Raw genomic sequence first — 22,751 nt, 5'->3', positions numbered from 1 at the left:
ATGTTGTACTTTAAAGTAAATTAATCTAACTTTGACTTCATTTCTTTAATTCATTTTTCTATTTGAAACTTCATATCTCCACCTTTAAAACTAATGGATTAGAACTATAGATGTTAACAGGTAAGGAACCCGTTATTTAATATATTCTATCCCAGTCTTTTAATTTGATAAAGAATACCTATATTTTAAATACTCGATTAAATTTTAAAATTATTTTTGAACTTGTATTTGAATATCTTAAACATTAATGGTTAAATATTCAAATTACTCATTAAATATTTAATTGAAATAAATTTAAAATCATATTTAAAAGAATTAATGAATAGTAACAACTACATTAAATATAGAAAATTTATAAATAAAAAACATATATATAAAAAATTAAAATTTAATAGTAAACATCATTATTTATAATTAGATTGGAGTAATGACTATCTTAAAGATCATTACCCGAACACATGATGGTTAATAACTTTACCATCTAAATTCAATTATAAAGTATCCTATTCTTATCGAATTAGATAATGCAAGATGTATAATTACAAGGTATCCATTGTTACGCTTAATTAGAACATCACTACAAGAATTTTTAAAAAATAAAACAAAAGATTGGAATTGGACTATCCTTTATAGGAAGATTTGGCCTAGACTGAAGGGTCACTTGCCTTGGGGCCCTAAGCTGATCGAAGGCCCACTTGTTGGAGCTGCGCCCATCCCGCTCCCGCCTTTTTTTTTTTTCCAAAGAACCGTTTCATTTCTTGCCAGTTCTTCCGTTAACCGTCACACCAACTGATTATCCCCTGGTCGTTATGGCGGTTACTCTGAAAAGATTATCCTCCATTTGCCCTTTCGTTTTCAGGAATTTCCCTGCTCAAAAATTTCCTCTTTCGACTCCTTCGCGTTTCAGCACTTTCTGTAACTTCTCCGTGTCACCAACTAACCAAACCACGCTCTGCTCCGGTAAGTTCCCATGGCAGCTCAGTTGTTTGCTGAAACGTCTCAACGAACATGTTACTTGAACTCTTACCAGTTAAGTTTGCTCTTTTTTTCATTCTCCTTTTGTCAAGATAGAAACCGGAGCTGAGTTTGATCCCCGGGAGTTTTTAAGATGGCAAAATGGAGGTGGGTATTTTCATGAGTCAGCTTGCATTGATCCAACCGTGCTTATTGAGATCGGCGCCATAGTTCATTCAAAATCTGTGTTGGGTGCAAATGCTCATGTTGGGTCAGGGACTGTTGTTGGACCTAGTGTTACAATCGGTCAATTTACGAAGATCGGGTAAATCAGTCAATTTTTATCTGCAAATGCACATGCAGACATCGACGTTGTTTAATTTAGTTTCGCATTGCAATTTTGCATTTATGACCTCTTTTGATTTCTGATGGATATATTATATTTCTCCAGGTATAATACTGCGCTCAGTAACTGCACCGTAGGGGATTCATGTGTAATTCATAATGGAGTTTGCATTGGTCAAGATGGTAAGGCTGGGTATTTGAGCTTGGCTTTTATATCAGCTAATGGAAGTTAAAGGAGGCATCCAATTCATTCAACATATGATAGTGGTCCAGTGTCAAAAATTATTTACTTATATTTCCTTAACCTCCCTATCTGTGTTGTAGGTCTATTAAAGAGTAACTTATACAAGAGTTGAATTGTTTGTTTCAATTTGTTCATTTGCAGGATTTGGATTCTTTGTGGATGAGGATGGCAACATGGTCAAGAAACCTCAAGTTGGTGTTCTTTATTGGACTTTAAGCTATCCAACACTGTCAAACTAGATAAATATATCAATAACAAGATCATATTTTATTTAATGCCCTGAATACTGACAATGGACTAAGCACATTTACTAAAGTGCTGTTGTAAACTTGCAACGCAAGTACAATCTGTTAACTGTTAGAATAGCTTTATTTTTCTCTTATGTTACCACAGCAAGTCACCAACTTCATTAGACTTGCTTGTTTTTTGAGCAGTGCAAGGCCAAAATTAGGAAAAGTTTTATAATTGGCATTTCTTTTATCATTGAATTGATTCTTTTTAGAATCTATTAGAGCATAGAAAGCGTATTTAAGATAATTTATTCAGAGTTGATTTGAGCAAGTGAGTTGTTTTATTAAGTATATTTTTTTCTTTCTCCTTTGTTTTTCCCCAGATGCTAAATGCAAGGATAGGGAACCATGTGGAAATTGGAGCTAATACATGCATTGACCGAGGCAGGTGAGTTATCTGTTGGCTCTGAATATTTTCACTGCAAACTATCTTGCATATTCCTCAGCACTCCAGTCTTTAATGAAAGTATCACCTATTTGGTTTTGCAGTTGGAGAGATACAGTCATAGGAGATCATTCAAAGATAGACAACTTAGTTCAGGTGATTTTTGCTATCTGGTCTTCTCGATATGTATGTTCTGTGGTATAATCTTACCAAAATGCTGGCTTTTGCAGATTGGACATAATGTAGTTATTGGGAAAAGTTGCATGCTTTGTGGACAGGTCGGCATAGCAGGTTCAGTGACGTATGTTATTACTGTTTTTTTTTTCTTCCTTCCAATTGTTCCTCAAGTTTCCATGTATTAATGTATCTGAACTTGATGAAGGTTTTAAAGTTCCTGGGAGTTGTTATCATCTTTGGTTTTTCTCTCCTGCCACAGGATAGGAGACTATGTAGTCCTAGGGGGAAGAGTAGCCGTTCGTGATCATGTTTCTATTGCCTCAAAGGTATTTACTTGATTTTGAGAGGAAACAAATTATTGCATCAAGTTGTTGAGTTTTATATATAGAAAGAGACAGAATTAAGTGATCAATGTGACACTTGATTTGCATGATTAGAAATTCACATCAACATAGCACGTGATTTGGAAAAGAAAAATGATCCATTTTTAATCTTTAGTCTCTAAACTTGTTGAAATGCGTCTTGCTTCCTGTATATTTTTCTTTTGTCATTGATTTGATTATCTCCCATTAAATTAACATAGGGAGTTATGTTTTGGATGCTTCCATGAAGGGTATATTTCATTAGAAAATATCTAAGTTGGTGATTGCAGGTTCGATTAGCTGCTAATAGCTGTGTCACTAAGGACATCAGAGCGCCCGGGGACTATGGTGGCTTCCCTGCTGTAAGAACTCCTTTTACATGCTTAACATCTCTGATATCAGTGTAGATCTAAAACTCATCAGCCAAATTGATTTGCTTGGAGAGCTGAAATAAAATGAGCCTAAAGATATTCTGTTTGCTTTGCAGGTTCCCATTCATGTTTGGCGAAGACAAATTGCAATTCAGTGTCAGTGTTTGAAAAAGGGGAAATCCTGAGGTTGTTAATAGATTAGGTTATACAAGAAAGTAATGTTTGATACTTGTGTCCCTAGTAATACCTATTATTTACCTTTTTCAAGAATGATTTGAAGAGAGAGAGAGAGAGAATGCTACCCGTCTATATATTATACTTTAAATTATCACTAATGCATGATTCACCTTCAATTTACAGGTACCAAGATCTAGTTGTTTAATTTTATTTACATATATAAATGTGACAAAATACAGCAATATATACATACGTAAAGAAGAACAAGGTAAGGTGCAGATTGACAAAACTTCAGAGAAATCGAGTTGTCCTTACTTTCCATTTCTTTGATCCACGTTGAAGTTTAACTTTCTTCTTCTTGTTAGCTATCTTGCCATCTTTACCTATCGGCACCTTCCCTTCCCTGTGCATGTCATGGTGCTTACTCTTCATGCCCCACGTTTTATATTTGATCTTTGTTGATAAATCGACCCTTATTACAGCTGTTGCATTCAGTATTGCACTGCGAAGAGCTTTCCACAGGCCGGTCTCAACATCCACATGGGCAAGCACTTCACGAGTTTTGTCCTTCCCTTGATAAAAAGAAGGGATGGTATTGTTCCCCACTCTATCTTGCCCATGATAAAAGATCAACAAGATATCATCATAGTAGATACCAGAGTCTCTGTTCGGATTTTTGATATCCATCTCGTACTGTATGATCCCTGTACCAGATGCATTGCTATCATTTAGCGCAGGGACAGAAAGATTCAGGATAGTATAGCTGGGGTTTCTCGGACGCACAGCTAGCCATAGACAAAAGGCAAGAAGGCCCAAGAGACCAACAACCTGGAGAAGCCATAGGTAGAAGTTTTCGGTTTTACACATTATTACAGTTACCTCTTCGGAGAGAATGGAAGTAGGTTTCCAGAAGGATTGAATTGATAGATCATCCTGGTAAATGGAATTGTTTGGTTTATATTGGAGGGTAGAGGAATAGTGGGTTGAGTGAGAATAAAGTTTTCAAGTCTTTAGACTTTGATTCGTTGAAGGATGGAAGTTTAGCAAAGGAATATTACTAATGTTTAGGGGGGAGAGACGAGAGACGAGCTATATTCTTTTCTTCAGCTTGTTAATCTTGCTTTATGTGACGCATAGGCTTCGAGGCCTAATTGCTGCAGGCAGGTTATTTCCGAAGCTTCTTCCTTAAAAGAAAGATCCTTATCCACATGCAGTGAGACTAAATAGGTTGACAATTATGCCATCCCTTGCTTATAATTAATTATAGGTAATATAAGTAATTAAAATATAAAAACCCAACAGCCTTTGGTAATTAACCACATTTCTTGGCATAAAAATTTATGCGTAATTTGTTCTTAGTGGCTGTCTCACAGGAGCAAAACTTACTTTCCTGTATGCATCAAAATCCATTGGATGATGGTTTGTCCTGTGTCTGAATATGCCATAGATATAATGAACTGCACATTTTAAGCAAATCCTTAAATCTACTTTCCTGCCCATAATCCCTCTCAAAGAGTGCTGGTTAGTTTTCACTTCCACTTCACAAAAAGTTGTATTTCTGTAACCCTGATGGAAACCTGCGACAGAATTGTTGCCAATAAAGCTATCTGAGTGGTATAGGGCTACCTTGATGTCATCATGGTCGATGCCAATCCTCTTGTTGGGGTTCGAAATTTCAATCTTGAGGGTGATGGAGATGTTTCGATACGTTGAGTTCGAGCCCCCATGAATTCTTGACTTCCAGCTGTCTTTCGCTGTTTGACTCCGGCCATGGTGGAATCTGGAGCTCCACACGTGATGAAATGTTGAATTCCTGTAATTGATGTGGGAGATGTAGACATCTACGACCTTGTAAACAGGATGCTGCGGCCTCAAAATGAGCCATATCAAAAAAAACATCAAACCCCACAGGGTTATCACTTGAAGAAAGAAGAGATACAAGGGAAGTTTAGTAGATTTAGCAAGTTTCAATTTTGGGTAACTCTAATTTTGATGGGGTTGTTATTGTATTGCAAAAAGGATTGGGAAGAACACCAGCATGCAAGTTGGCTTATATACGCTCTTCAGATAAGCTTGAAGACAAATGCTCAGGAATTAAATAAAGCCAAAGACAAGCAATGAAGGAAACTATTGCACTGCTCTGTTGGTCTACCATATTGTTATATGAAATCCAAAGTTATAAATAACGCATTCAATCCTAAGTTTGTAGTAAAAAGAGTTGCAGGTGTAAAGGCAAGTTGACACGGTGGCCATTAACCACGCAATCCTTCTTCGCTTGTTCAAAGAGACAACCTTCTGAAAGTGAAATGCCACTTCTTTCCGGCCATGAAAGAGAGAAACGTTCACCTTTCAACACACTTCTTTTTGCATGTCTTTGGTGAAAGATAAGGCTACGACATATTCCAATAAGCAGGAAGACTACTGGTCCATGCTTGAGACTTGAGAGCAACATATTCGAAGAACTCAGAACTAAGGAAGCTATAGGTTTGAAACCTTAATCCTCAAGGTAAAATAAAGATACCCAGGGTCTTACACAAACAGAACTGCTTTCCATCTCAGCTTAGGATAACGAAAAGTAACTCAAAAGGTAATTAAGGTAAAGACTTTGAGTTGAACTTGCTTTTATCTCTGCTTTATGGATTGGGAGGGTTGATCCAACCTTTCTAACAAGATAAATCAAGTGGGTTACAAAAGGGAAAAATACTTCACAGCTAAGTACTAAAAACTCTGATGTAATTTCGACGTGGCCACTATTTTATAGTCTTTTATTCATATTATTAAGTTAAAAGACAGTAATTGTTATGATATTTGTGAATGTGACTACTAAAATTTATATAAAGATCTAAATTAATCAATACTAAAAATATAAATTTAAGATTTTAAAAAATATGTAATTTCAGTTAGAAAAATTATTGAATTAGAAATATATATTTGGACTGTACTAATTATAATTGATATTAAAATATGTGTCAATCTAATATTAATTTTTACATTACATTGGTGAGATTTTTATTTATAAAGTAAATTTTGATTATAACATGTATCTTTGATATTAGTTGATTATGACGTGTATCTTTACTATTAATAGACATCTCCATAGTACTAATGTTTCTATTTTGCTTAATAAACCACCCCTCGGATCAAAGACTAATTATAAGCTGTCATGGTTTTCTCTTTAGGCATATAAATAAAGATAACTTAAAATACAAGTTTTAGTCATCTTTGTCACATTCGAAGCTTGAAAGGTTTTAAAATGTGCCATCAATTATAATTCCATCAGACATAACAATACAAATTAAATCAAATAAGAATGATTATACAACAATTGAACTACACCTTTCCACTTCACAAAGCAAAACCCAAAGAAAAAGGGGGAAAAAGGGGGAAACAAAGAGAGCAATGCAAGAATCAACTGAAATAGACAGGACATCTCTTGTCCTTGGAAGTTGGCAAGATCATTCCATCTGGACCAACTGCAACATCACAATTGACATGCATCTTGTGGTGCTTACTGTCCCATGTTGAAACCTTAAATCTGATCACCGACGTTATATCTAAACGGAAAACCACCGTCCCTTGTTGCCTGTCATCCATGAACTCCTTCCAACGGTTGCTGTTAACCGTGAGCGTGGCCGCATCGAATGTACCGTACACAATTGTAGTTGTCTTGGGTTCCTGGAAAAACGGGTCCAGCAGAGGAGTTGACCCGATTCGTTGATCCTTGTAATAAACGGACCCAACCATGGAGTCGTAGTAGATTCCAATGTGTTGGTTGGGGTTCCTGGCTGTCACATTGAACGTTATCTGAGCATTCTCAAACCCCGAGGGTTGAGCCAGACCAGGAACCGTGAACTCCATCATATGAAACCTTGGACGATGAGGGCGTAAACTGAGCCACAAAATGAACATAACAATGCCAACAACTAAAAGAAGAGACAGGAATATGGCACACAACGTTTTGGTGACTCTAGCGGTGAAGCTTTCACGAACCCGGTGCGCGTAGTGTCGGGCAGTGTGGTGGCGTTTCATGGGTTGGGGTTGGCGCTGGGGCTGGAACTCCTGCTGGGCGTATCGGATCGGCAACCTATCACCGTTGGACATTTTTTTGAATAATCGAGAAGGTTTACCGAGTGGAGATTTTTGGGCGATGAACAGAAGTTGTTTTCCTGACGGGCTTTTATGCAGTGGCTACGTATCTAAAAGGTGGCGGGCAAAGAGAATTTGTAGTCCTTTTGCATGGGCAAAAAAAAGAATAAGGCCATTGTTTTATCATTCGGCTATCCATATCATACCTGGTATACTCTTATAGAAACATGCTATCTCATGGATTTGTATTTGATACAGGATTGGTGTTTAAATTCTATACATTATTACTGAATCATTAATTCACTATTGATGTTTCAATTTTTTTACATTATCGAATAATATATAAATATTATACATTAACAATCTATCAAATATAAATTCTAAATTTTTATGTTAAATTATACCCTTTAAAATTAGAATGTACTTAGAAGTTTAGAGCTAATACAATCAGAGCTGATTCTTAATCAAAACCAAAATTAATTTCCAACGTTTGAATCGTCAGCTTTAAGTGCGAGAACAAGGTGTAAAGGTCTCCTACTGCGTATGGTTACTGAAAAGCATATGTACACTTAGAAGAAAGAATATGGTTTTCAAAACCGGTGGGAATTTTCCCTTTTTTTTTTTTTGTTGAATTGTTTTCTGTTGCAAGGTGTCCAATGTGTTATGTCTGATCAGTGGTTGGCCCATTGCATATTTGGGGTTTGGGAAATGGATGGACATGTTCTTATTCTCATTTGGGCTAAAGGCTGGTCTGCCGTAATCATATAGTCACTTTGGATTGAGACCCACTCCAGAGTAAAGAAATGTAACGGGAATCACATCAAGAAATCATGGGGTTTTGACAATTTCAGCCCAAAATATGTTACTCACTAGACACATATAATTGATTCGAATATAAAAGAATAAAATTAAGAACAAAAAAACAAAGGAAATGAAGGAAAACCAAGGATAACAAATAGCATTCAGGACTTGACGACCCAAAAACAGGAAGGAAAAAAAAAATAGAACAGTGACCAAGAAGGCTCGGGAAACTACCTAAAAGTCCAGGACAATTACTAACAATTCCCAAAGAAGCATTAATCAAAAAAGCAAATTAAATGCTTTCATATAGGGTGAATGTGAATCCAATCATCTCATTCTCGACAAAGCCAGCTACATCTACATGGCAGAAATCGGATGATTATCCCATTCAGAAAGAGAATTGCCGTCACATTTCCCCACATGGCTAATAGATATAAGCTTTTATTTAATTAGGGCTGCTGAATCTTCATTTGGTATATCACCAATGCGTTTGTAAGTTGGCATCCCATGAGCGATTTTCTACTATAGCAAAAAACACACAAGGAGAATGATGAAAGGGAGAATTTTTAAGTAATTGGGTTTCCTAATGCTAACAAGACATTCCAATCAGTTAATGACAAAGCTTTCCAGCAAATTTTATGGGAGAGTGCCCACCCATTTCGATTCCTGTCTATTTCATACATTGGGATTCTGTCATTTGTTAACGCCTTGTCTTACATTCAGTTTGTATGCATGCTGGCTCATATAAGGATTTTTTGGCTTCTTTGTAGTTTCTCTTCTGCTGTAAAAATTGGAGCAGATAAGCAACGGTTGGTTCAGACTTCCATGACAGAAGCATCGAAGATTCTATTCTGTTACCATTGCTACATTACCCTGTTTTGGGGACGTTGAAAGTTTATCTGTGAGAACGAGAATCAACAACAATTGCTTTGCTATTGGGCAATGACCCTTTATCTTAGGGTCCCTTTCGGTTTTTGTGATGTCAGGCTTGATTCTCGAATGTGCTTTTTTGTCAATTTTCGCTGCTTTATCCCGTCTCTTGTTGGTTTCCCATTAAACCAGGATCAACACTAATCCCTTACAATTCCCATTGCGTTGTACCCAAAACTAACCTATGAAACAGATATCTTCGAAGTCAAGTTAGTGAATTGGCAACAAATTCTCATGTGCATAGCCATCATGTTAATTCTCCTTCGGCCTTTTTAATTAATTCTGAGTTAGAACTCTCCCCACCAATCATGAGAGGAATATACGGTTCCTGTTAACTAAAGAGAGTAAACAATGGGTGATGGCCAATTGTTTTCTTTTTTTTTATATAATTAAAAAAAAATTCGAATTCTATTTTTTAAATAGTAAATCACATATTAAATAATAAGTTAAATACTCAACTGCAAGTCAATTGTTTGTTTACCTATGAATATTCTATGCATCTGTCCATCCCCAAATTCCAACCGTAAAATCTTAGAATTTCCATCTCGGCTACAAATCTACCTTCTAATCGGACTCTAATTGATTGCAAAAAGACCACAAATATATTGAACTCGATAAGTTTGATTATGACAGAGCACACCCTAGCTTTTGTGGTTATAGCCCACATATGCATGATTGTTTCTTGATTATGCATTCTAAACTTTACATATAAAATCATTTTATAGTGATCATGATTAGAGATAATTTTTATGATTGTCTTTTTGTCTATAATATTATATATTTAACAATATATTCATTCATATACACATACACACAAGTACCAACTCATATGTACATACAAGTATAAAATTTAAATTCTCTATTTAACTTTTCTTAACTCATTTAATCATAAGAATTTTATTAATACTTATTTAAAAATAGTGCATGGATGGGGTCTCATGGGTAGAGGAAAGTGCCTCCAAAGTCACCTAGACTGCCATGCACTCTTACATAAGATTTTGTTTTAGCTCACAAGCCCCTGCACATAAAAGAAGTATAAGCAGACATAGCGCCACCATAGATAAAGACTACCATACTCAAGCAAAACAGTGCACACATATCACCATCAAGCTGAAAACATAGATGCTTTTTTCACAGTAGATTTCGCTAAATGATTTACGAAGAAGTTGGGCTTTTTCAAGATATGCACAAGTGTGACCATATCAATCCTCTGCTCTAAAATATTTATCTCAAGATAAAATCAACAATTAAATTAGCTCTTATAGAAAGAGAGGATTGAAATAATGTCTACATAATTTGAATCCTCAATGCCTAGAGGCCCACAAAATACCCCAACCAAATATACATCAGAGTTTCTAAGCACTCCACCAGATACTCCCTGCCCAGGTTTTAAATTCTCTATTTGTCTGGCTTATCCTTTTGACTAATGAATATTTTATCGGTCCTCTCGATCTTTTTTTAATGTTTTTGAGATTTAATAATACATTGACTCAATCACATAATTGCAAAATGAATAGGACGGGCAAGTGGGGGTTGAACTTTTGGAACTATTTTATTATTATACCCAACGACTGCAACCGAAACAGAACAGATCACCCCTCTCCTTTCTCTACCAAATCAAAGTGGAAGCCGTAATGATTCCTCCCACATCATTCCCTCCTTATCTCCGAGTGCTATCGCCCCATATGCAACACGTAACCTTGAAGAAAATTTAAAGCAAAGGAGAGATGCACAACAATAAATTTCAATATCTTATTGCATAAGACGCGTATCAAAAAGACCAGGTAGCAAAGAAGTATATCAAAAATCCTAATCTCATGAAAGAAACTTGAGGGGGTTAACTTGAATATCATAATATAGAAGAAATAAGAAACAAATTCCTGATTCTGGGAATTTGGGGTCACGTTATGATGATTTCACAATCGCCTGGAGGTGGGCAAGGTAAGGTTGTGGAAAAGTGATAATTGTTTTGGACAACACAGCAAATCTACTATGATTGCAGGTGAAGCCACCCTCAAAGTTCAAAGTTGGTTAGATGTGGCAATAAATAAGCCAATACCCCAGTTACACAAACCAGGGAGAATGGGGTGGTGTTAGTTGTGGAGGAGGCTTCCCAATTAACCACCATGTTTGACTTGGAAACAATGCTGAGACACATCGGTTTACATAGAAAATTTCTCCCCCACCACCACCCACATGGGTGAGCAGCTTGGCTAGCTTGGTCTTCAGCATCCTTTATTCACACTTGGTATCTGAGTTCGAAGTTAAAATTGCATTAAAGTTAGAGATGATGGGCTATAAAATGCTGGGGACCATATTAAAAAGGAAGAAAAACTTGGGTGCAATGGGATCAATATGGGATACAGGGAATACATCGGCCCTTATGTGGTGTACATGATCCCAGTTTTGTTGTGCTAAATAAAATGTGGACTCAAACTTAACGGTGCACAGTGCAAGACAGACATCTTACTTTAATTTTTGTTCGAATTTGTTCCCTTGTACTATGCAAGCTCTCTTCTGTCTTGGCTTTCTTTGTCCGCTGCCACTGATGATTGCAAGAAAGAGGGGACCGAAAATGAAAGAAGAAAATAATTTAAAAACCATAATCTTTCTAAGCTTTTTCTTTTCTATTTTTCTTGGGTTGCTTTGAGTTCCAACTGTGCGGACCATACTGATTTTTTGTCCAAGTGCCAGAAGAAAAACGTAGAGTCCTCCTTTCTTTTGTTTGGAAATGGAAATATGAAAGGTGTCCATTGCATCACTTATCACAAGTTGGCATGAAATTCCAGGATAAATTAATATTCCCGAGAGACAAACATATGCAAGAAAACATGTAGATGGCTACGGGGCTGGTCCCGAGCTTGATTTAGACTTGAGCATATAGCAAACATGCTGCTTCATCACACGTAACAAAAACCACCTAGCCTTTAATTCTAAGTTTGAGCCATTAATTCTTCTAGGAGTTTGTTTAATGTACATGTACCTTTAGGGAAAAGATTAAGTTTCAAGATGAAGCACATGATCTTATCGTATAGCTAAATGTGCCCTCTGAGCAGAGCTGCTTGCTGGTTAAAGCTTTGCCAGAGCGCAGCTGAAACTTTTGATTATTTGGACTGCTGTTGCCCAAAAAGAAACTGCTCTATTCCAGAGCTAGCCTTTCCCTGTAAGAAAGTCTTTTTTTTTTTTTGTACCTAAAAATTGAAGGCTCAAGCAAAGACAAAGAATACCTTCATGCCCAAGATTGCATTTAAAATTTTCTAGTATTGTCCATTTGAGGCTTGGCCGGCTGAGTCTACCTTTCATCTGATGCACCTTTCCCTCACATGCATTTTCAAGGAAATTCCATTGTTTGATGTTCATGGTAAGTGACACAAAGTAGTAAACCGAAATCTTCTTGCCCTATTTGATATTCAAACGGAAATGAGATGCCAAATGGGAATAAAAGATTACTGTTCTGAAATCATTAACTTAAACTTACAATTACCCAGACTAGTTACGAATACCATTTAATTTCTCTCATGGAAACCTAGGAGCATGTTCCCTTTGAATCAAGCTCGAAGATTCTCAATGTAAGGGAAGTGTGATAAAGAACCATTAATGCCTCTGTTTTATGGGCTAATTATTTAATGTTGATATGTTCAATGCTTTTTCTGTTTATAAGTTTTTTTGGCTAATCCTTTAGTTATTTAGGCTACAAATACATGCTCATGTGTGTAATTATACACTTAAACTATTAGATAGTGGGAAATACATGAGCCAGCAGGCAGCAGCCAGCAGCCAGCAGCCAGCAGCCAGCATCTCCACCGCCAGACACATTGCCTCCACAAACATGTGCTGCTCCTTTCGATCATTATGAACCAACCTTTTTCCACTTAAATTAATTAATTATATCTTTCAGTTAAAGATGTTCTTTCGGTAAATCTTTCAATTATAACACATTTATGCATCCATATTTAATGTCTATGACTCTCTTTCTTTTTTCTAAGTTCCAGCTAGGGCATTACGTGTATTTTTGCCGTTTCTTCTGCATGCTCTTGTCCCTCCACTCACGAGCAAGCATTCAATTTCCTTTGTACCAATATAAGGAAAAAAAAATTTCGTATTCTTTTATCATATTTAAATTAATATTCATATTTTAATTTATACTCATATAAATTTTTTTAACTCATGTCATATATAATATGACAGTTGATATAATCACATGATAGTTAATGTGAAATAAGTCTTATAATCACATCATATGTTACTTAAACAGAAAATTTCAATAACTTTTTAATTATTTAACTCTCTTTTTTATATATATTATTGAGTATTTTTTTTTTTTTGAGGGGATTCATTGTATTGATGATTAACACAGATGATAAATTTAAAAAATGGTTGATTGCATACTCCAAGCGTAGTTATGATTGTGCTGCTTGAAAATTATTGTTTCAATCAACGTCTAATTCTAGTTGCCGATCGAAATGGATAATCTTTTTATGGTCATTGTCGCCGCCAGCAGCACTCCAACATCAACCGTTTGTTCAGTCAGCCATCAATATCCAACTCTCTGAATTATAATCCCTGAAAAGAATTTTGAGTTTATCACGCAATTCCTCCATGCTCTCAAACAAACAAGTTATAACTCCAAATTCTTCAAAGTTTGAGATCATTGTAACCTTACTTTAGCCCATCAAATTTGATTTGTAAACCAAAAAAAAAAAATTATGCTTTTAGAAGTAGATTCATTACCCAATTTGACTAGATTTTCTTTCACGTACAAGTAAATTGATTGAATGTTTTCACGCATGTCGCAAAACTATTACTCAAAAAGATATATCATATGGACCTTTTTCATAAGATTTAAAAACTTAGATTAAGATTTTATAGCACATAATAAATGAAGTAAACGAATGAAAATCAATTAGTACTTTCACTTTATGTAACTCAAAAACAAAATTCGATGTATGCTTATATTTTAAAAGAGAATTGCTTTACTCAAAAACATTGATTTTCACATCATATTGCTTGTTTTATTCTACAAAATAGTAAAAGGGCTAATACCAACAAGTTTATGTGATCATAGAAAGCAAAATATCATGGCATTTAGCTTTGTTTTGCTTCCAAGTACAACTAGTTTTTCTATTTATAGCAATAAATTTAGGGTCAAGGCCGTTATCATAAGCCCAACTCCACATGGTGTCTTTATAATATTATTGTAAATAAATTATTTTACATTTTTTTTATTTTTTAAATTTTGTAAACGTTTCAATGGGTTCAATTCCAACTCATTGAACAAACTCACCATATAAATATATCAAAGAGAAACCAAAGCCCCTGCAAGTTCCAAATTCTACGTCTCGTTGCACCCTTTGATCACAGTTTCTTCTTCTTAACCGAATTCCCGTTGCCCTTCTTTATGGTGTCTTTCTTGTTCTTTTAACAAAGAGTGAAACGAAATCTCTTTTCCCAACTTCGGAGAACTCCAGAGGTTGCAACAAAAGCCATGAGTTCATAGTTACAACAGACATCAGTTGAAGTCCTGGTCCTTTGGAAACAAGAAAAGGGTGTAGACTTTCGTGTTCTGTTATAAGTTCTTCTGTGCCTTTGGGTTAAGAAAGGTTTGGTGATTCTCGTTCTTCTTTCCAAGGCCCTGTTCGTAAATCACGAGATTCCTTCGATTTTATAAGAATACTCTATTCGTGTTAGAAATCTTCAAGTTTTTGACTTCCCAGGAGGGAGGGGAGCCTTTGTTTTCTTCTTTTCTTCTTTGTCTCTTTTTGCTTCCAATCAAGTGGTTGATTCCCAGTCGCCCCATTGGATACGCAATTGGTGAACACTGTGTAGACTTCCAACTCCACTTCTCCTCCCTTGGTTATTCATCGAATTGGTTTTTCTATTTATCTTTTCCTTCACTTTCCCGAGAAAATGATGGACATGGCGAAAAATCCAAAGTTGGTAAGCATAGTATTTCTGGGATTTCTCCTTGCTTTGTTTTCTTCCATTTTTCTCGAAACTGTTTAATTGGTTTTGATCATCATATGTCGCTTTCTTTCTGTTTATTCCTTAAATTTTGATCTTAAATTTCAAGTTAAAAAGCTGTCTGGTCTCTCTGTTTATTCTTCTGACTCTGTTTAGTTGGGTTTCCTGGTTTGGTGATAGGATTTGGCATCTTCCCACGAGGCTCGTGGGTCAGAGGAAAAGATGTCCACACAAAAGATATCAGTCTCGGATCATCTTAACGGGTTTCAATACACAACCGATAAATCCGATAGCTTTGTTATTGACATGGAAAGTTTCTCCCATGGAGGAGCCAATAAAGAAATCAATCCGAATTCAAGAATTACAGTAAGTTTTCTTTCGTTCATCTTTCTTTCTCCTCTTGGGGATAATTTCCAGTATGGATGACACGTGCTTACACCTCAATAATCCTGTTCCATGCATGGTTGAATTCTTATCTACTTCTCGTTTGGTTTTCCAATCTTGTTCTTCTTTTAATGGTGTTAATGTTCATGACTTAATAATTCTTTGTTTTCCTCCTCTTGTTCATTCAACAACAAAAAAGTTGCAGAGAAACCTTTCCCGCAAAGGGTCTCAGCGAGGCGACAAGAAGATGATTACTCCCAGTTGTACTAATCCTAATTCTTGTTCCTCTGTCAATGATAGAGATTCTTTTGGTGCAACCTCCTCCCCCAAAGGTATTGCTTTCTCTAACTTTTTTCCCAGGAAAAGGTTATCCCGGGAAATTAAAAAAGAAAATCTGGAATGATTTGGCTGCTAGGATTTTGCTAGTTTCCCAAGTTTTAGTAGTTCAATTTTCTTAGACCCACATGGACCATTGGTCCTTGGGTGGGAGAAGGTGTTGGTGCATAATTGCATATTTGCAGGACACTAGCAAACAATGATGAGAATAAATTAAGATTTGGCCATATTTGCTGTTTTCCACACAGTAGTTTAATACACTAATTTCCATCACCAACCTGGACCAGCCTCACCTCCGGTTTCACCCTAGCCGCCAATGAGCTCACACCACCTAGGCTTAGTTTCAACTATTTTAACAGTTGATATTGTTAGAATAATTAGATTATATCAATTACTTTACTACTAAGATTCTCAGGAAGGCTTGGTCCCTCAGAATGTGCTGGCATACATGCTGCTTTTCTGGCTTTCTACATAGTTACAAAGAACAATGCCAACATTGAAAAAGATGTTTTACAGGGCAGATAGTCGGTAGTGTTCAGTACTTTACCTATAGAAAAGATACCTTGTCATGTAACTAAGAAGTGGGCAGTACCTGGATTTGAGTACTGCTGTGCGTTTAATGAGTTTGGTGCAAAGTACAGATTCCTAGAGTATCATCTCAAGGACGCATGTTGCCATGTATTGTTGGAAAATTTTATGGTAAAAGTTTGGGGAATGGAATTATTGAATTTGCATCTACTATGTATGATAGGGTCTAGCACGCCTGAAAAGCCCACGGCGGTGGTTGTAGGGTCCACCGATCACACCAGCAACCCACAAGTTCATCATCAGATCACCATCACAACTGGCAGCAGCACTACTGCTGCTGAGAGCAGGTTTAGTTTGAGAAGAAATAGTTTCAGGAGGCCTCATCCCCCATGGCAACTTGATCCCAAGAGGATTCTCTTCTTGTTTGCCACATTGTAAGTTCCGCAAGCTTTCCTGCCAAGACCTGAAAATTTGTTAAGAATTGAGCATATTTTGAAGTGACAATTTTCTCTTTTCTTTTGACAGGTCGAGCATGGGAACAATTTTGCTGATATACTTCACCTTGTCAATTAGCAAAATGAATGGAGAAGAGAATGCTTTAGACTAGTAGCAGTGACCATACTTTCACCAACTTTGTGCTGATTAAAATATGTTGCAATTGCACACACATGGGAGTTCAATGCGTGACAAAGAGAAATGGATGCGAGTGGTTGATTGTAAGAAATGTCTTATTTTTTCCGAGAATTATCCTGGTAGTGAAGTACAAAAAGAAAGTTCAAGAAAGAAGACAAATTGGGGGACAGCAAAAACTAATCAACCTTCCATTAAAATGGCTTCAAACATGGCAGCTATCAACTTTTTGAGGCTCTTCTCAGAGAAAGTTTTGGAGATGAGGACAAGGACATACTCCACTGTGACAAAGAGATGGAATCTGCCCTTCTTTTAATTAAATATATGTATGGAAGAGATCAATAAAACATGATATGCTTACCTTTTTGTGCTTTCTTTGTTTATCTCCGCAGTCCACACAGGTCAATGGAGGATCAGAAAGTTACTTTTGGCCCACCTCTCTCTTCTTCCTTTTTCCTACGCCATACCTTCTCTTCAGTTTCCTGTTCTGGCAATCCAACTTCAAGTGCTTTTTGTTCTTTGTGGCTTTCATGTGAGTTGAGCTAGGAAAGATAATGTCTATGAGATTTACAGGCACTAAAAGTATTTGTATATTAGCACACATGAGCATGCGCACTCGAAGTTTCCGACTTTTTTGTGCCAAAAGCTTGGGCCTTGGGGAATAAAGGGTTAGCTACGGGATTAGGCTCGTTAAAAAAATAGGCCGAACACACTCACATTCGTAGTTCAGTTTTAAGTGGAAAAGATGAATCATTCCTGATACAATGCCTGGTTTCCTGTTTTTCAAGTAATCATGGTGCTGTGCAAATTCTATGCTATGTAAGTAGTAAACATTGAGCAAAAGAGGCAACAAAGAGAAACAGGATGACAGGCAATTTGCATAACAGCAGAGCTATGACCATGAGAAAACAAAGCCCACAAATGTCACTGTCGAGAAAAGCTGTAGCATACGTTGTTTAATTGTGTAAGTTCCATGAAGCCACACTTGATCCCAGAGTACAATCTCTTCCGGGGGTAAAATAAAATGAATTTGCAGAGAAAATCATTATGATTAGTACTTCCTTTGACAATTGATAGAAGAGACTGGAGGTTACCGAATGAAGAGGACTTTCTAGGTAGAAAAAATGCGGTAAATGACAAGTTGACAACCACCTCTAGGACAGATTCAAACTTCCAAGCAGTATTATCAGATAAAAAAATCTCTTTGGACAAAGTTTTCAAGCAAAGGAGGTGGGTACTAGGCACGGTCTCTCTCTCTCTCTAAATTAGTAGATTCGCCTGCCCTACTAAGCTGCAAATGAATTTAATTTATCTTGTTTTGACATGCTATAGCGGCTACACATTAATCATAAATCAACAATGAATTAGCACTTGAATGAATTAAGGTTTTCCCCTAAAAGCAACAAACACTGCTTCTGAATTAATACTTTAGGTAGGACATGGCATGACAAAATATTCTATGATGGTTCCCCTGAAATGTTATTAAACCTTTCTCAGTGCTCTTTTAGGCTCATCAAATGTTTGAATTATGCAGCCACCCTAGGCCACCTCTTTACTCAGGAATCTCTTACAGCTCTTTTGAAGATATCTATAATCGGATCTGTAAGGCTTTGAGCTGAAAAATGTAGAAGCCTCTTGAGTCCGAATGCTCCTTCCCACTTTGGAGAGCACTTGCCCGAGAGATCTTTGCTTTTCGCCCAGGGGACATCGTCAGAGAACAATGTCGGGGACATCGTCGGGGAACAATGTCGGGGATAGGGTGAGAACCTTCCGTTGGTTATGCCCTTTAAGGGTTGGTTCTTCCATATTTAGATATCGAGATAGGGAATAGATCCCTTTTACCTAAATGCTATACATTGTATAACACAAATCAGTCCTTTGATTAGATTTACTGACATGGAAACAGTCTTGCGTGGACCACGAGAAACATGTGAAAGTATAAGACAACTTAGAGTATTATGATTCAGCAACAAAATCACTAAATCACTAGTAATCTTCTGAAAAATAGGACTGGAACCAACTTCATAAAGACATTTCAGCAAACTGAAGTTCAAACAACAGTCTTGCCATCGCTGAATGAAAATTTCTGAAGCTAAGGAATTTAGGATCACCTAGAAAAGATGGATTCATGCTTCTATCATGGATAAAACCAGAAACAACCTTGATTTCTCCCCCAGCCTAGAGGGGCAATACAGACACAAAAAGATTAATAATAAATGATAAAGACAAGTTAGATCTAGCAATGAGTAATTCTGGTATTAAAGTTCCTCCATGAAGCAATATATGAGTTTTGAAGATGATGAAGTTAAGTAGTCACTTAATTATACCAACGTTATAACCACTTGTATCAAATACATAGCTGCCACTTTATTGAGAATCTTTATGTTCAATTGATACAAAAGAAGAATTTTGTCTACAGAAAAATGGCATAAGCATAACTCTATGGCTGTGTTGCTTCAATATACACTACTACACTAATAGTTAGTAGGTTGATAAAAATACTGGTATTCAAGAAAGAAAGTGGAAATGTGTACAGCTTCGCTCTATTTCACCTTTTTCCTCAGAATTCACAATCTGAGCTACAAAGTAGGTAATTGTCTGTAATTCTGAGGCAGCATTCTCTCATTCCTGCATACCTGAAAACAACAACTTGCCATCTCATTACTTCATTAGTAACGTTTTGATATTCGTGGCATCAAACACTTATGCTTTCGGTCATGGTAGAGCCTCAATATAACAGCAGCAGTTTCTTCAATTGCTTTACCTGTCACTTCTGCATGGACAAGTATCAATAGGCGAGCCAAAGATCATCAGATGAACATGTCAAACATCTTTAACTCTTAAATATAAATATTTACCATATTTTTTTCCCTATTAACTTACAAATAGGCTCTAAACATCTCCATGCTATAGAATGAAAAGAGTGGGGAGAACTAAACAAAACAGAGTAGAAAGGTTAACAATCTTTACCAATAACTGGCCAGACAGGATTTTGAGCAAAAACCCTGCAAGCAAACTCCAACTCCTGTTTCACATAATCCATCTCTGAATAGTTACTCCTTGCTTCCTCACTGAAGCCCAGACTCTTAGCTCTTGCTTTTCTAATCGTTTGCAAGACCAAGGGATTAATAGTCAAACCAAAAACCTTCTCAGGGTCTACCTCAAAAAGACCCTTTGGCAATGCCACTCCTTTCACAATAGGCACATTTGCCACTTTATATCCTTTCTGTGCTAGATAAATTGATAATGGTGTCTTCCCAGTACGAGAAACACCTGAGAGAACAATGTCAGCCTTGCACAAGTTTTGAGGTAGAGCCCCGTCATCTTGCTTGATTGTAAATTCAACAGCTTCAATCCGTCGAAAGTATTCATCAGAAAGAGCGAAGTGTCTCCCAGGAGCTCCCCGGGGAAGACCAGAAGGCGAGACACCCAAATGAGCGGCAATTGACTCTGTAATTGGACCCAATACATCCGTAGACGGTATACCCCACAATTTGCAAGCTTGCTTAGCAGACTCTGCCATGGAAGGATCAGCTAAAGTATAGACAAGCATTGCACCTTCCCTGGCTGCCTGCTTTATAATCTCCATCAATGTCTCAACATCATCAATCTGAACATTGCAAAACATAGAATTAATCTAAAAGACACTACTTTTTCTTACCATATCCCCAACCTTAAGTTTGTCAAACATTCAAAAGTTCAACCTTTATTTGGTTGTTCTTGCTTTTAAACCGCATTTGGATGCAAAAACATTATCACTGAAACAAAATCTGTTAAATATGAAACTAACAGCAAAGAAAAACATACCCCGGAGAACAGATGGGTATTTACGGGGCACACACGGTCCACCAAGCAATGCTCGAACTGCCCCAGAGCCGCGTTAACGGAATGCTCCACCGTCCATCCAGTTCCATCAGACACCATATAAATCGGCTTCCCCGGCGTAAACTCTACGTCACGATCGCCATCACTTACCGTCGAAGTGGATTCCGAAGATGGGCTCTCCCTTGTTCTTTGAACTGAGCGGTTCAACTCCAGCGCCCCTGCCCGTCGGCTCGATCGTTCCAGCTTGTGGCCCGACCTTAAGGCTCGTGCCCGGTACCATCTGTTGAGCTGTGGGCTAGCCTTCAACTTCCGAACCTTTGGCTCGGGTTCTGGCTCGGCAAAATCGGGATTGGCCGAGGTTGCTGTGGCGCGGAGGTTGAAGGTGGAACAAGCCAGCATCTTTGTTTTTAGTTCAAATATTATTTTATTTTTATTTATTTGTCGGGATATTTTGAGGTACAAGGTAATTGGGCTGGAGACAGTTGGAAAAGCCCAAAGAAGAAAGTTTTGGCCTGCGGCAGCCTTTGTTAAATGGGATGGGCTTGCTCTCAATATCATTTGGGCTTTTGGGGCCCTGAAATTATATTTTAATGCACAAATTTAAAATCTTATATTAATAATGACAATAATACAATTAAAATAGAAATAAATCATGGTGGTTAAATGTATAAAAAATTTTGCAAAAAAACAAAATAAAGAATCACGCTAATCACAAAATTAGAATAAATTTGCCAAGGAAGCAAGTTCCAGGGTCAGAACCTTTGGCTGCCATATTAGATTATTTCACATTTTGGAATTGTTATTGCAACCAAATGTGAATTGGAATTCAATGCCAAATGGGATCTTTTGAATTCCCAAATTGACTCTAATGTACGTAAATAAAGATTCAAGGGTGAAATCTAATTCTAAGAACATGATTATGTTTCCCTTCTTCACAATCCAAAAAGAAAATAGAATCCATTGTTTGGGGCATTGAAAATTTTGTTTCTGCTCTTCAAGTTTGGCTAATGATCGTGTGTATAACTTGATATATCTCTGTTTCCAATTCCATCACAATTTGCATTCAATTTTCTAATCAAACAAAAACTTATACAACATTTTTTTGGGGTGGTGGTGGGGGGAAGATCGAGCCACAAATTTTATACAAATTTGGCCTAAGCTAGCTAGAAGAGATATGCAATCAAATATTTACTTGGTGAATAGATATATATATTTATACTAGAAACCTGGGGAGTCCTACTTTGTACCCATATTTTTGAACATCCTCCTGCACTTGCTGTCTATATTCCGTAAAGCTAAACTTCCTGTAAACCGAAGGCTTGCTGCAACTCTCTATGACAGTCTCGTGCGATGGGCAAAGGAAATATGCAGCGGAAAACCTTTCTTTTGATGGGTTCGTGACGACACAATGTTGCACACTCTTGTAAAAAAGATTGCTCCATGCCTGCAAAATCAGTATTCAAGTCAGTAGCTAAACATGAGGAATCAGTAATCGGAATCCTACTGGTAAAGAAGATGCTATTGCTATGTGTTAATTACCTGGAATAAATCTCCAATGTTGATGATTAAAGCTTCGGGGTTAGGTTTGACAGCAATCCATTTCCCATCTTTCACTAACCGCAATCCTCCGACCTGATCTTGGTGCAATATGGTGAGGAAGTCGCTATCAGTGTGTGGCATGAGACCAAACATTTCTAAAGCAATTGGGCATGGCGGGTATCTGTTGAGTCGGAGGTAGCAGGTACTGGGCAAACAATTTTCCTGGAAAAAAGTCGACTTGTGACCCAGTTTCTCTGCCAAAATTTCGGCCAGCTCCTGAGCAAGACTGGCAACTTTCGTAGCAAACTGTTCCATTGGTGAGCTGGTTAACACATTACAAGGGTGTAAAATGATGAGCTCGACAACATTGCATACTTCAAAAGAGAAAGAATCTCCCAACAATCAGGAGGTGGGTCATATAAAATT

The 22,751-nt window shown here is 37.0% G+C and overlaps 6 protein-coding genes across 9 annotated transcripts in view; 2 read left to right on the top strand and 4 right to left on the bottom strand.

Moving 5' to 3' along the window:
- The first annotated feature begins 694 nt into the window (after positions 1 to 694).
- On the top strand, positions 695 to 3,450 carry LOC110424308 (putative UDP-3-O-acylglucosamine N-acyltransferase 2, mitochondrial). Its single transcript, XM_021438863.2, has 10 exons — positions 695 to 960; positions 1,072 to 1,279; positions 1,406 to 1,482; positions 1,685 to 1,734; positions 2,157 to 2,221; positions 2,323 to 2,374; positions 2,449 to 2,519; positions 2,655 to 2,721; positions 3,048 to 3,119; positions 3,245 to 3,450. The coding sequence occupies exons 1-10, from the start codon at positions 810 to 812 to the stop codon at positions 3,311 to 3,313; spliced, it is 882 nt and encodes a 293-aa protein (XP_021294538.1). The 5' UTR covers positions 695 to 809; the 3' UTR covers positions 3,314 to 3,450.
- A 145-nt stretch (positions 3,451 to 3,595) lies between these two features.
- Positions 3,596 to 4,616, bottom strand: LOC110424309 (protein NDR1-like). The gene has a single exon (XM_021438864.2). It carries the CDS (start codon positions 4,170 to 4,172, stop codon positions 3,597 to 3,599), a length of 576 nt encoding a protein of 191 aa, XP_021294539.1. The 5' UTR covers positions 4,173 to 4,616; the 3' UTR covers position 3,596.
- A 1,923-nt stretch (positions 4,617 to 6,539) lies between these two features.
- LOC110424526 (Late embryogenesis abundant (LEA) hydroxyproline-rich glycoprotein family) lies at positions 6,540 to 7,520 on the bottom strand. Its single transcript, XM_021439117.1, has one exon. It carries the CDS (start codon positions 7,404 to 7,406, stop codon positions 6,714 to 6,716), a length of 693 nt encoding a protein of 230 aa, XP_021294792.1. The 5' UTR covers positions 7,407 to 7,520; the 3' UTR covers positions 6,540 to 6,713.
- A 6,883-nt stretch (positions 7,521 to 14,403) lies between these two features.
- Positions 14,404 to 17,396, top strand: LOC110424805 (uncharacterized). The gene is made up of 5 exons (XM_021439495.1): positions 14,404 to 15,059; positions 15,264 to 15,449; positions 15,667 to 15,799; positions 16,555 to 16,765; positions 16,857 to 17,396. Exons 1-5 carry the CDS (start codon positions 15,030 to 15,032, stop codon positions 16,936 to 16,938), a joined length of 642 nt encoding a protein of 213 aa, XP_021295170.1. The 5' UTR covers positions 14,404 to 15,029; the 3' UTR covers positions 16,939 to 17,396.
- Positions 17,397 to 19,272: 1,876 nt separating this feature from the next.
- Positions 19,273 to 21,185, bottom strand: LOC110424291 (PPDK regulatory protein). The gene is made up of 3 exons (XM_021438840.2): positions 20,769 to 21,185; positions 19,932 to 20,571; positions 19,273 to 19,734 (listed from the first exon to the last, which is right to left on the bottom strand). The coding sequence occupies exons 1-3, from the start codon at positions 21,183 to 21,185 to the stop codon at positions 19,631 to 19,633; spliced, it is 1,161 nt and encodes a 386-aa protein (XP_021294515.1). The 3' UTR covers positions 19,273 to 19,630.
- A 624-nt stretch (positions 21,186 to 21,809) lies between these two features.
- GA2OX8 (gibberellin 2-oxidase 8) overlaps positions 21,810 to 22,751 on the bottom strand; it is a 6,058-nt gene continuing 5,116 nt past the window's right edge. For all 4 annotated transcript variants that reach the window (XM_021439412.1, XM_021439413.1, XM_021439415.1 and 1 more), the window contains 2 exons: positions 22,326 to 22,647; positions 21,810 to 22,230 (listed from right to left, as the gene is read on the bottom strand). In XM_021439412.1, coding sequence (XP_021295087.1) covers positions 22,000 to 22,230; positions 22,326 to 22,647 — 553 coding nt within the window. In that variant the 3' untranslated portion in view covers positions 21,810 to 21,999. The remainder of the gene's footprint in view (positions 22,231 to 22,325; positions 22,648 to 22,751) is intronic.

This window comes from Theobroma umbraticum, unplaced genomic scaffold, assembly GCF_002168275.2.
Source record: "Theobroma umbraticum cultivar Fairchild unplaced genomic scaffold, ASM216827v3 scaffold_204.0, whole genome shotgun sequence".
NCBI classification, from domain to species: domain Eukaryota; kingdom Viridiplantae; phylum Streptophyta; class Magnoliopsida; order Malvales; family Malvaceae; genus Theobroma; species Theobroma umbraticum.
This window is presented reverse-complemented; position numbering and strand designations above follow the sequence as displayed.